Genomic DNA, 15,745 nt, shown 5'->3' on the forward strand with positions numbered 1-15,745 from the left:
AAGGACTGAGTGAGAGAGCGAAAGAAGACAGTAAAAGTAAAAGATCAGATGACTTGTCTGTCTGGATGTTAAAGTCACCCAGAAGGATAAGTGCAGGGCCATTTTGTAATCGTAAACGTTGTGTAATCATTAAAAAACTCTAATTACCAGGACGGATGTGAAATAAGTCCAGTGATCATCGTTTTCCAAGTGTTGTTAAGAACAGTTTGACATTATTAGCTTCATTATCAAGAGTTTAGAGATAAAAATACACTTTCTGTTACACTTCAGAATTTGTAAAAGGTTGTGTTGTTGTAAAATGCTGTTAAACTTTGGACGGTCTCACTGGACGTGTAGTTCAGGCTTCGCTTGGAAAAACTAAACATCACACGCGGCTGAGAAGTTTAATTTAAGTCAAGTTTCTTTCTTTTTTTTTACAGATTTTAAGTTTAAGTAGCAAATAAAGATTTATAAATTATTCTTTTTATCTTTGTGAATTCCACCTGTGGTGAAAATGTACTGCAAATGATTAATAACATTAAATTACCATCGCAATGATCTTATAAAAAAAGTCATATCGATCCACTTCATTCTTTTTTTCATATTTCTACATAAAGTAGAGAATTGTTTGTTTTTCCTTGTTTGTATGAAATCTAGTATTTTTCTATTTCATACTACTTTACACTTTATTAATCTTAACTGAGCTAATATCAGTGTTTGTTTCTAAAATAATGAAAAGAACAGTTTCAACAAATCATCTTTGTTGAAACATCAGCTGTTTAATGTCACGATGTGTGTTTACATTACAATCATAAAAAAAAAATCAAAAACAAAAAGGCCACATTCGTGAAAAATTCACATTGAAAACAATCTGATATATTATTGAAAAGATAAAAAAAACAGGATTTCAGGCATAATGTTGAGGCATGTGTGAACAGGTGTTATCGTTTCCCGATGGCTCAATGTAGTGAAGCATCTGTTCTGAGGTCAGGTAACAGATTTAACTCACAGGGTCACGAAGCTAAATCAAAGATTGACTCGATAAAAATCCCTTGCTTCCAAAAAAACGTCCACTAATTGCTTTGCTATTCATCCCGGACAGATAGTGTTCCCTGCAGGTGGCCGAACATCCCAGAATGAACAACCAGCAAAAATCATGTCAAACTATTTTCATAAAACATTACGAGAAAACAGAGTTAAACATTGTTTGAAATAAGAAACGTCACAGGTCTGAAGTCATGGTTTTTCACACAGTAATCCTGACTCCTGCCTCGCTGAGCCGTAGATGAAGGAACAGGAAGTCAGACATTGGAAAATTAGATAAAAAACAATATGAAGTGCTTGAAGTAGTTTGAATCCTTCACAATACTCAGGAGCAACAAATGTGGACGAACAAGTTCATGATTGTGTCCCTGAGTAAATAACTTTTCACATGATCCAAGAGGGAAAACCGACACATTACAAAAGGAACACACAAAGCTCTTGTGGTGTAACTGCAAAGTACGTGTTTTACATCCCCTCGGTCATGAGCAGAAACACAGAGCTCCCATTATCGTGATATCTTTCCCTCAGGCTGGGGGGGCCTCGAGTCGGGGGAGGAAGCCTCACAGGACGGTGGCATGATCCTCCGTAGATCTGCTGTTTCACTCAGGAGCCTAAAAACAAAAACAGTCTGTGGAGGTCGTTGAGTTTCTCCTGTTAACTGCAGTTGTCCACACAGTCCTGAGCGCTGGAGAACACGTGGTAGACGTTGATCAGGGGGAACATGCTGAGGGCCCCGATCAGGGAGCCGGCCTGGATGAAGATGCCACACCACAGCAGGGCGGCGTGACCCTTCTCGTGAAGCAACGTCCCAATCACCACCTTCAGGTAGGAGAAGAGGCCGGTGAAGATGATCCAGGAGACGACCTGTAGGGGGCGCACACACCAGGCCGGGGTCAGAAGTGCACATGGAGATCAAGGAGACGCTTCTGTGTGTTTATGATCGGCCACCGGGGGCATCAGATACTTCATTATTCTCATTGTTCAGATTCACATTTATAAAACTCAATCCATATACAGATTTCTCAATAAGCTTTTATTATGTAAGGGAAAATTCCACTGATCGATGTCTTATTACTGATTTGACTGTTGTCTGTGCACTTAGCTGATACAACATCAATGTCTTCCACTTCCTGTTGTCCTTTATTTGTGCAACTGTGTGCTGGATTTGATTCCTCTTTTTGTAACAGTGGTTCTGTCTGTTCTCTGTTTCGTTTCCTGTTCATCACATTGTATAAAAACCTTTAAACTTCTCGTGGTTGCACTCTGAGCCATGTTCTGTGTAACCCTCTGCAGAGCTAATAATTAAAACTCCGGGCTGAGAAACTCATTATTTCAAATCTAAATTCTTTAAACCACGTTTGTCAAATAAAAACCTTTGACTTCTTGACAACCGAGCCTCGACGTGAGCACTCACCACTAGAGCCACACCAGCAGGATTTCCCAGGAGGGGGGGGCAGGGGCTGAGAGCTGCTAGCGCCACGAGGTATGCAGCGAACACCCCCCCCGCTAAGGACAAGAAGCCCAGACCTGTGGCCGTCCTACGAACAAAGCATAGCAGGAAACAAACGGTCACAAACATCAACATTAAAAAGATTACACACAGTTTGTATGTGTCTGATTGTACATGATCTCACCTGAGGACAAAGAACATGGCCAGGAAGCAGGCCACGGGGTTCGCTATGTTGCCAAAGACCACGGAGAGGTGATAGGTCATGGTGCCGTAGGGCAGGCAGGTGAAGCTCTGCACGGAGGGCAGGACCCCGTTGGTGAGGGCGTTGGAGACGGCGAGCAGCACCAGCAGGTAGATGTTGTGCGATGTCCAGAAGGTCTGAGCCGGTGGCTGCAGCTCCTCCACCTGCACCTGCTCCTCAGACACCGGCGTCCCTCCGTTTCTCAGGGGGTGCGTCTCCTCGCCGCTCTTCACCTCCTCCGCGGCGTCGGACTCCTGGGGCGGTTCCTCGGGCGTCGGTTCCACCTGCCGCCGCGTCAAAGCCAGGAAGCTTGCAGCCGAGATCGACAGCATGACGAACAGGAACCAGAAGAAGTTCTGGACGGGGAAGCTCTCCTCTAAATACTCTGGATGCACCGTGCCATTCAGCGTCTTACACTCCAGCTGGCCGACACCTTGTCCCAAGGCCACGATGCACGGGAACAAGGCGCTGAGGCCCTGACCGATGAAGAAAGTGCGGATGTACTGGGGCGGGTAGCGGAACATGAAAGGCAGGAAGGTGACGTTGGACGTGCAGCAGACCAGGGACAGCACGAAGGTGAAGAGCAGGAAGGGCAGCGACCTCTCGTCTCCCGCTATCGTGACCGTGTGCGACCAGAAGACGGCGAGCAGAGCGGAGGCCAGCACGGCCAGCAGCTGGATGCTGTGGATCAGCAGGCGCTCGTTCAGACGCCCCGGGGCACAGTGGTGCGTGATGGTCACCGCGATGGGACCCAGGTTCCCAAACGCTATGAGCACCGAGAGGGAGGCCGGAAGGTTCCATCCTGAGACCAGAGAAGGGGAACACCAGTCAGGGTCATATTTAAAAATGTATATATATTGGATATATATTCAGTTTTTTTGTATTTGTATTTATTATTAAATTTGTATCTGTGTTCTTTCTATCTGAAGAGGTTTTTTCTGATATTTTGATAAGATTAATATATAAATATACGACTTGATAATTATACGTGATGACTTTTGACCGGTGGTTGCAGCCTGTGGTCGTCAGATGTTAGATGAGAAGCTTAATGTACTTGTTGACATTAAAATACATGATTAAATCACTGGTGGAAAGTAACTAAGTAAATTTACTCAAGTGCTGTACTTGATGATGCAATATACTAGCAAATTTTATGTATTTTCCTCAAGTATTTCCATTTTATACTAGTTTCAAGCTCCTTAGCAAATCCAACACATTGTACTCCAATACTTATATTTGGCAAATTCATTAATACTTTTCATACAAAACATATTATAAATTATAAAATTTGGTCCAGTTCTAAAACAGTCTCTTGTGGGTTGTTGTTTGTGTATAATTGAGTCAAATATATTTTATTTTCTTAAATAAGTGATTAAAATGGTTAGTGCCATAAAAATATCCAGTTAAAATATTTGATATTTAAAATTATAGTTCTGAACAAATGGCTGAATTGACAATAAAGTTAACTTTGCCTCTATGTTCAAACTGTTTATACTTTGTTTTATCTGTACACACCTTTGATATATCTTTATATTGCATAATTACTTATCTTATTACTTTATTTTATTATTACTACCTCGTTTTACTGCTGCCACTCAGCTAGTTTTCCTCTAGTAACACTAATCAATCGAATCGTGTTTGTTCCCATTTTTTGTAATGTAACTTACAACATGTAACTTGTAATGGAGTATTTGTCAGTGTGCTGGTGCTTTAGTGAAGTATCCAAGTACTTTAAAGTATTATTATACCACACACACGCGACATCACTTCCGGTGGGCTTCAGTTAAATGTGTCGCTAGCTTCCGTGGAGCTAACGTCGCTAGCTTGACTCTAGCACCGAGTGACACCACAAAGAAAAGACACGAAAACAGAAGAATCAAGAGACGAAGTCCTGAAGACAACAGACACGCGCGTGGCGGGAGAAATCACCGACCTTCCGGCAGGACACGGACCACCACCGGCAGCTCGACCCACAGACTGTTGACGGAAATCCACGAGCCCATGGCGAACAGAGCCGTGAGCGCGTGGGTCACCGCGGCGCTGCTCCACCAGCGGCCGGACATGGTGCCTCGGACCCCGGCCACAGGAACCAGGAGGACTCGGGGTATGTGTGTGTATGTGTGGGGGGGGAAGTGGTCTCGCGTGGACGCAAACAACTAGTGTGTTGGTTCCACGCGCGGCTAGAGGAATTGTGGGCGTCCACGCCCCCTTTTTCCTGCTGCCTTCACGGACCCCCCGTGAAAACCAGTCACATCGTTTTTAAAGGTCAGATATGGGACGTTGTATTAATATTAGTATTTTACATGTTTATTAATTTTTAGTGTCATAATAATGCTTTTATTTGTTTGAGTTTTGATGTGACACAGCTGCTTTATATTATTTCATTTATTTTTGAAGACTACCTTGTTTCCAATCACCTGAAGTCTGCTACTCGTCAGTGATGAAGTTTATTTATCCATGAAGCTATTCCCCGGGGGTTCTAATATTTGTCATAATACAAAGTCTGTTTCCTAACTGAATAGTAAAAATAACACATTCTTTAACTTAAACTTCTCAGTCGACCTTGGCACAAGCCTTTTATAACGTTATTGCACCAGGTTTAGTAGATTCGTCAGTTTTACAGATGCTCCTGAATGCATCATAGGATGGTGCGTTCGTTTGACCTACTGGGGACAACTAATACGGGCGGTATTTCGTTGCTACAGCTCATGCAGAATAAAGGAGTTTCCCTTAAAATGGTTAAAACTCTGGGAATTTATTGGACAATTCCGTCTTTGCTGGAGACAACTCAAACACTGAGTAGTTAAACGAGTAAATCAAAGTTGTTCAATCAAATACAAAAGATGTCTCCACCTGCACCTCCTTTAAATCCCAGTGGGTCTGGGGCCCTTTATATGTATTATAGTTAGACACAATAAGGAAAAAACAAACATACCTAAACAAAGACTCCCTATAATCTCTTTATTGACCACCTCCTTTTCTTAAGGGTCTGTCAGTCAAAGCTTTTATAAGCGTGAACTCCCTGACATGGCTTCTGGATGTGATGCAACCTCAATGTCCTCTGTGACCCGAGGAAGTAGAGCTGAGGCTGTTCTGTAACAAGACGTTTGTGTAACTGTTTTTACTTTATCACAAAGGTTGACAATAACAAAACAAACAAAAATATATATATATATAAACATAGGAGGGGTTTATTTTGACAGTGATTCATTGATTGAACATATTTTAACTCTGCATGATCACAACAGTTAAACTCTTTGTCTTCCAGAGAAATGATAACATCCTTTAAGTCTTTTTTCTGCGTCGGTAGCAAAGGCAACAGCCAAACAAACATGAGCTCACTGGTGCACAGCTCAACATGATATAAACAGAACGATACATAAGTCGATCCTATCTCTGCACGATTCATTCAACAGCCTCTGTCCCTCAAGTCCCCCCCCCCCCCCCCCCCCCCCCGCTGCTGCCTTCTCTCACTTCTCCGACCACTTACTTTAGGTATGCCCTTTTAGGAGCCAAAACCAGAGAGAACCCAGGTTTAATCCTGGGAAGTGCAAGCTTCAGCTTCAATACCATCTGGGTGGAGTTGCGGAAAATGCCGTTCAAGTGTTTGCTGGTGTTGTTGAGGATCATCTTCTGGTAAAGTATCTCGCAGCGCATCGCTTCTCGTTTCTCCAGCCGGGTCTTTCCATCGAAGCGCAGCATCATTCTGTCCACGTCCTGCTGCGACAGGCACGGCCCTCCGTTGGTCCTCACTATGGACGTGATGTAGTTACTGTCCATGTTCTCCTCCGTCTCTTCTTGTACTCGCACTGACATTGCTCTTTGACTGCTGCTGCCATCATCTTGTTGGCCAGAGAGTGTATTCTTCATAGCTTTCCCACCGGGAGATTCATCAGAGCTGTTATCCAGCGAACCAGGCCGGCCTTCTTCTTCCTGAGAGCTCTCCAGGGGCAAGCTCTTCTGTGAGGAGGGTTTCGGGGACTTGTCAGATCTTTTCTTCTTGTAAGGGTGCACATGGGTGATGGGATATTTCGCCATCAGGACGGAGAACTTGCAACTCGCCAGTTGCAAGCTTAAATCTGGTGAAGGGAGTTGGGAAAATGTTCCTCCCGGCAGGAAATTCTTCAGGTGTTCCTCAGTGACGCCCGCAATAATCTTTATCGCCCTCTTCAGGCAAGCTTTGATCAGGTCCCGATTCGTGTGCCACTCGCCACAGTAATCAAACACGCCATCAAAGGTTTTCTCCTGCGAGGGGCACTGCAGAAAAACGTTTGTAATCTCCTCCGGCTCCAGCAGAGTTGAGGGATCTTTGGACCAATCGAGGAACCTTTGGAAAAGACGGAGCATGTACTGGCTAAAGAGCGAGAACTCACCTCCACTTTTCAAAAGCTGCCAGTACGGGCCGAGGATTTTGCAGTAAATGATGGCCAGGACGCACACAAGGCACTGAATGATGGAATCACTGGCGTCAGCGGCCACGCTCTCCAGAATGACGTTGGAAAAATTGTCGTTGTTCAGTGACAGCACGTCAGAGAAGAAGAGAGCAACCTCCTTGTGATGGTGGACGAGACCCGCTGCGGCTTCGAAGTAGTTGTTGAATTTGTTTGACTGATTCGCTGCGAGTCTGGACGGGTTGTTCTTCTCCTCACAGAAGGCGATCCAGTGACTCTGGGAGCTCTGCCAATCCCTGTTTCGAGGGCTTAGGATATCAGAAGCCATGTGGATGTAGCGGGAGGTGGCACTTTCTTTCAGATTCACAAACCCCTTGAATTTTGGAAGCTTGTCACGGCCTAGATTCTCTCCCGCTGAGAGAGTGATCTCTTTTTCAAAGTTCAAAATGTGCTGCTCCACTGCATCGTGCACGTCAACAAGGAAATTGGCGTTGTAGTGTATAAAGTCCACAGGAGAAACCAGGGAGATCTCCTTACTGAGCGAATTGACCTTGTTCTCAAACTCTGCCATGGCTGGATGCTCCTTGCACGTCTGAGCAAAGTGATTTTTGAGGAGATCGTAGGAAACTTGTTTGCATTCTGCGGTTTTCCCACCGAACACTTTTGACAGCCTGTGAACCGACAGCATTGTGATGTCGAGCAGCGACAGCGGCCGTCGGACGTCTAGGATTCCCTCTCCGCCGCTGGATCCTTCCGGACTCATTTCACTTTCTTCTAGTAAAGAGACGCGTTCTTTCACTGTCACTTTCTTCACGATCCCTCGGTCCATCCCAGAACCTTCACCTGGCATGATTTCAAAGCTCTCATATTCTTCCTTGATTCTAACTCTTTCACCATTGCTCTCTCTTTTCATGCGTTTCTTCGGAAAAACCTTGGGCTTTCTTTTCCACACCAGTTCAAATGGACTTTGAAGCAGATTCTCCATCGCTAAATTCCTCCTGTGACTTCTGGTTTCATAATTACGGTAGCAAAACTTCACCTTTTTTATCCTGGGTTTCAGGACTTTATAAGCAGCTTGAATATTCCCATTCTTGCAAAACTCCCGGTTGAAGTTTCTGAGCCAAGTTACTAAGATGACCGGGGCGAGCTTCTCCCTCGCGACAAAGTTGCTCAACTCAAGAATCAATCCGTTTGTGACTTCAATCGATTGCGCTCGCTCTGAAAAATCCCTCATTTCCAAAAGATGTGGCCGTTCAACTCCAATGCTATCGCATATGGGGCCAACAAAGTCAAAATTGACATCCGATGCCATGAAGGTCCTCCTCGCTTCAGTTCCCAGACTCAACGTCGTCGCGATGCCTCTTTCAATTAATCGACGGAAGTCGGCAGCATAGTGCCGGGGGAAAATGTGTTTCAGCCAACTCACAACGGCAAGCCACGGGAAATTATTTTCCTCTCTCATGATTCCCACTTGCATCAGAAGTCTGTTCTTGCATTTCGTCTGTTCAAGCTCCAGCCCTTCCCCCGTCTGAGGCCCGATGAAATCTGCAACAAGCTTCCAATAGTACTCATCTCCTGAAAAGACAGAAGACAGCAGGTGATTAGAGAGAAAATACTTCAGAGCTGAGGGCGCAGGTTTTGAATGAAGTGGAAGCAAGGATGCTGTGAAATAAAATACTCTCACACCAACAATAATTAAGTTATAGATCGTTAGCTCACACAGTCATTTTACTAGATGGTCAATGTTTTCATCTTACTCAGATTAGCTTCAGCTACAAGTTCGTTTCCCAACAGAGAGTAACTTTCGCACTCCTCCACTGGGTTCTGTGAAGTTTAAAAAGGAAAACACAGTAGTAAAGTTTCAATCCTCACAATCTGTAAACCTCAGGAAAAAGGGAAATGTGAACTTCATCATAAAATGCTTGCTCTTCATTTCTAATTATCAACAATGTCTGATCACACAGTCAATTTGAATATGTTGTTAAATGTACATCAACACTTTTATATCAGCCATTAAGAGTCCTGGGCTGTTATGGCCATTTTCAATGCTTTTGATTTAGCCTTTAAAGACCATAACAAAAGGTAAGACAATAATAATTACAAGCAAATCTGCATCAGAGGCAATTAAAACAAGCAGATTCACTTTTCAGTCAATGTCGTCAGAGCAGGTAGAAGAAACAGAACAGAAACAAGAGTGTTACCTTCTGTGTCGTCCACGAAAACGAGTCACTGCCCAAATCCTCCATTCTCTCCTAACAGAGAAAACAAGTGGTTAACAGTTTGCTGCATGAGGTTTTTTTAAGTTTGACATCATTCTCCTTAACTTCGGTAACTAAATATCTTTATAGTTTTGATGAATTATGTTATGTTGTAATGAGACAACACAAATATGAGGCGTCCCCTCATCAAATCAACACAATGGAATGTGTTGGACAGGAAGAAACCGCTCAGCTCAGCGGTGCAATAGTTAAATTAAAATAAAAGCCAAGTAGAAAGAGCTGACTGTAAATATAAATGTCAAATACAAAACAAAACTATATACAGTTGTTAGTCATGAGTTGAGTGTGAGTTTAGGAACCTGAGGATGGAAACATGTGTGAGCAGCAACATCTACACACTTTGTTTCCTGTTAAACAAAAAATAAACAAAACCAACACAAATCAGTCCACGTGGTTTAACTGGCTCTGATACAACTAAATTTAAAAAGATTCTACACAACATCTGCAAATGAGAGCGACAATTCTGAAATGCCCCTCTGTATGCTAATGTTAGCCTTGGGAGCTAAATGCTACATAAGTTAGCGCCAACGTTGAGCTGCGGGGAAACTGAGCACAACACACAACAAAAAACTTAACAACACCGGAGCAGAGCAGCTGAGTTGTTTCCGGATAGTTTCATGTGTAGAAACAGGAAAAAACGAGTAAAAGACACAAATTAAAAACAATCAATTCTCACCACAGGCTACACAACACCCTGGCTCCTATCGTGGCAGAGGCGCACGAACAGTGAGCTCAGCATGTGATTGGATAAGGTGACGCTGAACAGCCTCTGATTGGACAGTTTTACAGCAGGCTGGCCGTGACCGATCCCTCCACCAATCACAGGGTGGACCACTGATGCATTGTGGGACGACTAGCTAGTTTGCAGGAGCTAGCAGCAGGTAACGTCAAAACAATAACAAAGGACCAGAAATGCTCGTTTTTATGTTTTTAACTAATTGACCGCAGCTTTTCTGCAGCATTAATGTCTTGGCTTATGTTTAGTTGTGTAATATGACGACTTGTTTGGTGGCTTGTCACAATACATGTTAGCTTAGCCAACGTTTACAGCCACTGTTAGCGTTAGCATTTTAAGCTAGTGATCCTGCGAAGAAGCAGGCTGCTACACAATCAACACGGCATGCTAACTAACATGGTAGCTAGCATAACAACAGGTAAAACGCCCCTCACCGGGCTCAGGTCGTGTTTCTGCGAAGCGTCGGAGTCAGACGCTGCAGCGGCGAGTTCCCCCGGAGCAGCGTCGGGGTGAACCGAACCGAAGGAACCGCGTCCGGTGTCCGCCTCACTCGGCTGTGCATTCCGGATCCCACCCGGTACACCAGCAGCTCGTGTGGGTCCTCACTGAGAATATAGTAGCTGCATCCTTAATACTCTTTATACAGGATGGTTTATTAAACTATATTAATGTGGCTTGAAGGTACGGGATATATCTTGGGTAGAAGCATATAATAGCATGATGTTTATAAATTACAAAAAGGCAACTGAGGTAAAAGTATCTACAAATTGTATTTGACCTGCTTAGTTATCTTTAACTACTGGGACTTCCTGTTGTGTCCCACTGAAATGTGCCACAGGTGTAAGTGTACTGTAGATAACGCCTGATATATATTCAATTCAATTAACTGCTTAACGACTCCTCATCACATATCAACACAGACACTTGACCCAGGTGCAGGGTTCTGCTGTACTGCATTAGATTGTACCGCTGTGTGTAATGTTGTGCTTAACCCGTGTAGATTGTTAATAACTGATGATATTTTAATTCTGTTTTCAGATGCTGATGTGTCACTACTCTCCAGATGTCCGGTTTTCCTGAAATGAAGCTCACTATTAAGATGAGATAACAGCACACAATGGATTCCTCTGCAGCGGAAGCTTCGACCCCGAGTGAAATAAAAGACGACGCTGCACCAAGTACCTCAAATAAAACAGCTCGAGGGGGAGACGGACCAAAGTCGAAGAAGGCCTCGTTGAAGAGGAAAGCAGGGGAAACTGAAAATGCAAAAACAAAGAAGCCAAAAAAGGCACGAGTCTCCAGGCCTGCCCAGCTTGGCTACACTGTCCATCAAGGGGAAGACATGCTACTGGTCATAGCAAGTTCCACTTCTCAGTATGACGGTTCAGTCTGGAGGCCTCAAAAGAAGGGAGGCAAAAAGAAAAAGCTTGCTAAAGGGAATCACAGATGGGGGGAAAGTCTACCTGAGGAGGTGCTAGTTAATATATTTCAGATGGTGGTCGTCCAAGATGGAGCTGTTCCATTTCTATGCAGGTAATAAACACATGTTTGATTTGATGTCAACTTTAAAACTGTATATTATGAACTACTAAGACTGAAGCACATGACAAAGAATATGTTATAATATACATATTACATATGTACAATATACAATATACATTGTTTTACAAAACTACGATGTCCAGTAAATGATTCCATACTAGTAGAATATGTTTTACATGTGGAGTAAAGGTTGTAAACATCATCTATGACAAGATTATGGACATATATTTATTGGTTTTATACATTTACATCAATTTACATTCATATAAGAACCTTCCCCCTGATTATTCTCTTGATCAATCCTGGGATCTGAAAAGAGTCAAAAAAATATTAATCACGTTTTCAGACCTCAATGCAATGTCTTCAGTTTGCTTGGTATGTCCGCCATACATCAAGATAATGTGCTACTGTAGAACAACAACAAAACAATGGTATATTCATATTTTAAAAGCTGTAACCAGGGATGAATCAAATCCATTGATTGACTAGACGCCAGAAACATACACATAAATGTGCTATTAATTTAATTATAATAAGAATCACGATAGAGATTTAAATGTGCTCTGTGACGTGGCAGCTGAGATGAATCCCTCTGGTCTGCTGTGTCTGTGGCGCAGGGTGGGGAGAGTCTGTCGGCTGTGGAACACCGCGGCCTCCAGCCCGGTCCTGTGGCGTAAAGTGACTGTGGGTCACTGCTGGATCGCTCCAGGGAAAACACAGCTCCCCAAAACTGAGAAGAAGATTCAGGAGACTTTTGACTGGCTGGCGCAAAACAGGTTTATATTATTAGTTTAATGGACGATCTTTGACATCTTACATGATTTGTAAAGGGAGTAACAGCTTTATTTCTTGTTCTCCAGATTTTCTCAGCTACGAGACTTTTCTCTGTGTCACTGGAAAAAGAACAATGACTTTGCAGTCGAGGTGAGTCGTCAAGATACTTTTCTTTTTCAGCGTTATTAGTCAGTTCTATCGGAAACTGAAACAAGTAGTTGATTAGAGCTTTTGTTGTTCTAATATTGATTAGTGAATATCTTTGATGATGGTCTGTGGTTGGATCAAGCAGACATTGGAGTAATTATATATCATGTACTATAAAATATATATTGACAGTTCTGTAGACAAAACTCCTCATTCCGAAATAATCTGGAGATTGGTGATATAATGAGTCATAGTCCCGAATAGCTCTACTTACAGGGTTTTTGATTCAAAGCATTAGATTCATCAAAGTTAAGAGGCCTCTTAAATCATATTTATTCACAGATACAGATTTCATACTGTTCAATAAATAATTTTTTTTTCCGTAATCCTAAGAAATTAAGTTGTTTTTCAGTGTAAAACTTTGTATTTATATCTGTGTGTGTTTTTCTTCCATTTGTATTGTGATCATATTTAGGTTGTTTCGCAGTTCTGCCCTCACCTTCGCTCCCTCACACTCTCTTACTGCACAGGCCTGACAGCGAGCGCCTTCCAAAGCCTCGGCCTGCACAGCCGGGCGCTACAGAGCTTAAATCTCCAGTATTCAGAGGTATGTGGCTTTTTATCAAATGGACTGGTTAGTTTCACGGTTAGAAAAGTATGATCTTTTTGTTTTACCTGACAGCTTCAAGTTTAGAGGAGATTCTCTAAATTGTATCTGGATAATGTCCAAATTGTTCAGAATAAACCTTCCTACTATTTCCCTTCAGGTGTTTTTTTTAACACACAGAGTTTTACAATTGTAGACATTTTGTTTTTGTCTTGTTTCAGGTTGATGGCCTCCTGGAGTACTTGGAGAATCATGGGAGCCAGATCAAGCAGATTTGGTTCACTCATGGACTAAAGAATGACCGACTTCTGTCCACCCTCACCGTAAGCCTCTGCCTCCCTCTCCACAGTGTTTGCTTTGTTAGTTACACACAATCAAAGCCAGTTAGCATAAATTAACACATTGTGTTTGATTGACCAGAGGGGGTGTTGTCCTGAATTGGATTTGCTGGAGATCAACACAAAGCTCGACAGCAAAGACTGTGAACTTCCCATTTGCATCCAGGCTCTGCAGGCGGCGTGTCCCAAACTCAAGGTAAAGAACCTCAAAAGCGGTTTATGCCAATGTCCCTATTGTGACGTCTAAATGCAATTATCAGTTAATGTTTTACCTGAGACTGGAGTTTCCTTACTTTGAAGGTGTAGTAATGCCACCTGGAAAAATTTATCAGTTTAAATAATACACTTTACAGCTTTATTGGACATATGAAAACAAATGGATTAGTCAATCAACAGTGGATATTTCTAATTTCTCATAATACCAGTGTTTTGAATGAGAGGATGTGTTGTTTCTTTTTGTCGTATATCATTGTAAACAGACATTTGGACATTTAATACACAACAATCTACAAAAGAATTGAATTGATACACAAAATAATCTATAGCTGCAGCCCTGACATCTGTCTTGTCTTGTTTTTCTCTCTGAATCATCTCACTGGCGTGTTTACCTCTGGACCATCCATTGTAACTCCCGTCAGACCTTCCGTATGCTGAACGTCCGACCTCTGCACAAGACCATGCGTAATGGTGCTGACTCAACCTCAGGTTTCCCGATGCTGGAGGAGCTTTGCATTGCCACCACGTCTTACTCCTACATGAGCGACAAGAACCTGCTGGACATCCTCTACGGCTCCACCAAGCTGCGGGTGCTGGACTTGCGAGGCTGTTCGCGAATAACTCCATCAGGTCTCGCAGCATTACCCTGTCCTGGTAGGAATCCACACTTTCATTTAGTTTAATTTATAAAGTTACTCAAGTGTGATTTTAAAATGACCCATACTCAAAAGCTTAGTTTGATCTTTTCTGTATTTTATAGAAAACTGTGTGAAGTTTTACTGTAGGCAAAGAAATAACTGCTGTGATAACATTTATGTAAATATTACTAACGAATACTTTGCTCCTGTTTTCCCTCAGAGCTGGAGTGTCTGTTCTGGGGACAGTATTTCAGCAGCCATACCGCGTTGTCCTCGCAGAAGAGGGGACTTCACATGGTGACACAAAAGTGGAGTCAAACTTTGAAAGAGCTCGACATTGCAAACCAGCTCTTTGTTGAGGAGGACCTGGAGATCGCGATGAGTTACCTGGCGCAGGCCACAGAGGCGGATACGCTGCGTTCACTCAACCTGAGTGGAACGAGGATCACATCCCCCGCCCTCAGGTACACGTGTATCATTTCAACAGGTTTTACGTTTTCTGTCCAAGGATTTCATGAGTAATAAGAAATATATCTGCACTTGTATCTTGCAGGGCAGTCGTCGGCCGGATGACTTCTCTTAATTACCTCAACCTTTCCTCCTGCCGCTATCTACCAAGAGGAGTCAAGAGACTTTACCGTGGCCAAGAAGACATTCGCCAGCTGCTGGACAAGTTGGAGTAGCTGGTGAACTCATATTACACTGGAATGTCTTGAAACTTTCTTACTTGTATATAATGTTATCCAGGTTCTATGTTTGTTCACAACAAAGAGATGCAGAGCGCTGCATCAATCCAGGGAGAAAACCTGCAGGTGCTACACACATTCTAACAGCTCAGTCTACATTGGTAGTTTAAAAAGTCACATTAACATGTTGGAGTCAGAAACTTTTGAACGTCTCCATGTGACCTGTTGTTATTCAAAATGATATGTGGTAATGTCTCTGTGTTCTCTTTAATTAGAGCATTTAATGAATAAATGACACTGTTTGAGAATAAGGAATCATAAAACCTCTTTGACGCATTCAGCAGCAACACACGTTTACTTTGTTTATTTATTATAGACCAAGTTACAGTAATTCCAGGCAAAGGTTTGTCAAGAAATATTTGAATTTATAAAACTGTTCAAGTTTCCATATGCTTCCACTAGGGAGTGTTGTTCTCTCAGCTGAATGTGCATGAAGACCAACAGAGGCCTGTGTTGTAAAGTTTCACAATTAAGTGATAATGCCTCAGTCACTACACAATTTCTCACAAAGTCTGTTTAAAACTACATGTGTTTATATTGTATTTGCTTCATTTGAAATAAATGAATATGTATTTCTTTTGTACATCAACATGAGCAATGGAGAAAGAAAAGAAAAG

General features: G+C 42.7%; 3 protein-coding genes across 3 annotated transcripts; 1 reads left to right on the forward strand and 2 right to left on the reverse strand.

Moving 5' to 3' along the window:
* Window positions 1–1,547: 1,547 nt before the first annotated feature.
* On the reverse strand, window positions 1,548–4,786 carry slc52a2 (solute carrier family 52 member 2). Its single transcript, XM_053446743.1, has 4 exons — window positions 4,648–4,786; window positions 2,658–3,516; window positions 2,438–2,561; window positions 1,548–1,887 (listed from the first exon to the last, which is right to left on the reverse strand). Exons 1-4 carry the CDS (start codon window positions 4,775–4,777, stop codon window positions 1,678–1,680), a joined length of 1,323 nt encoding a protein of 440 aa, XP_053302718.1. The 5' UTR covers window positions 4,778–4,786; the 3' UTR covers window positions 1,548–1,677.
* A 1,371-nt stretch (window positions 4,787–6,157) lies between these two features.
* On the reverse strand, window positions 6,158–10,115 carry LOC128462224 (uncharacterized). Its single transcript, XM_053447535.1, has 4 exons — window positions 10,061–10,115; window positions 9,307–9,357; window positions 8,863–8,929; window positions 6,158–8,680 (listed from the first exon to the last, which is right to left on the reverse strand). The coding sequence occupies exons 2-4, from the start codon at window positions 9,349–9,351 to the stop codon at window positions 6,201–6,203; spliced, it is 2,592 nt and encodes an 863-aa protein (XP_053303510.1). The 5' UTR covers window positions 9,352–9,357; window positions 10,061–10,115; the 3' UTR covers window positions 6,158–6,200.
* A 7-nt stretch (window positions 10,116–10,122) lies between these two features.
* On the forward strand, window positions 10,123–15,744 carry fbxl6 (F-box and leucine-rich repeat protein 6). The gene is made up of 10 exons (XM_053447537.1): window positions 10,123–10,265; window positions 11,159–11,653; window positions 12,280–12,438; window positions 12,523–12,586; window positions 13,059–13,190; window positions 13,412–13,513; window positions 13,611–13,724; window positions 14,167–14,398; window positions 14,603–14,846; window positions 14,936–15,744. Exons 2-10 carry the CDS (start codon window positions 11,238–11,240, stop codon window positions 15,063–15,065), a joined length of 1,593 nt encoding a protein of 530 aa, XP_053303512.1. The 5' UTR covers window positions 10,123–10,265; window positions 11,159–11,237; the 3' UTR covers window positions 15,066–15,744.
* Window position 15,745: the final 1 nt, after the last annotated feature.

Source organism: Pleuronectes platessa, chromosome 18, assembly GCF_947347685.1.
Source record: "Pleuronectes platessa chromosome 18, fPlePla1.1, whole genome shotgun sequence".
NCBI classification, from domain to species: domain Eukaryota; kingdom Metazoa; phylum Chordata; class Actinopteri; order Pleuronectiformes; family Pleuronectidae; genus Pleuronectes; species Pleuronectes platessa.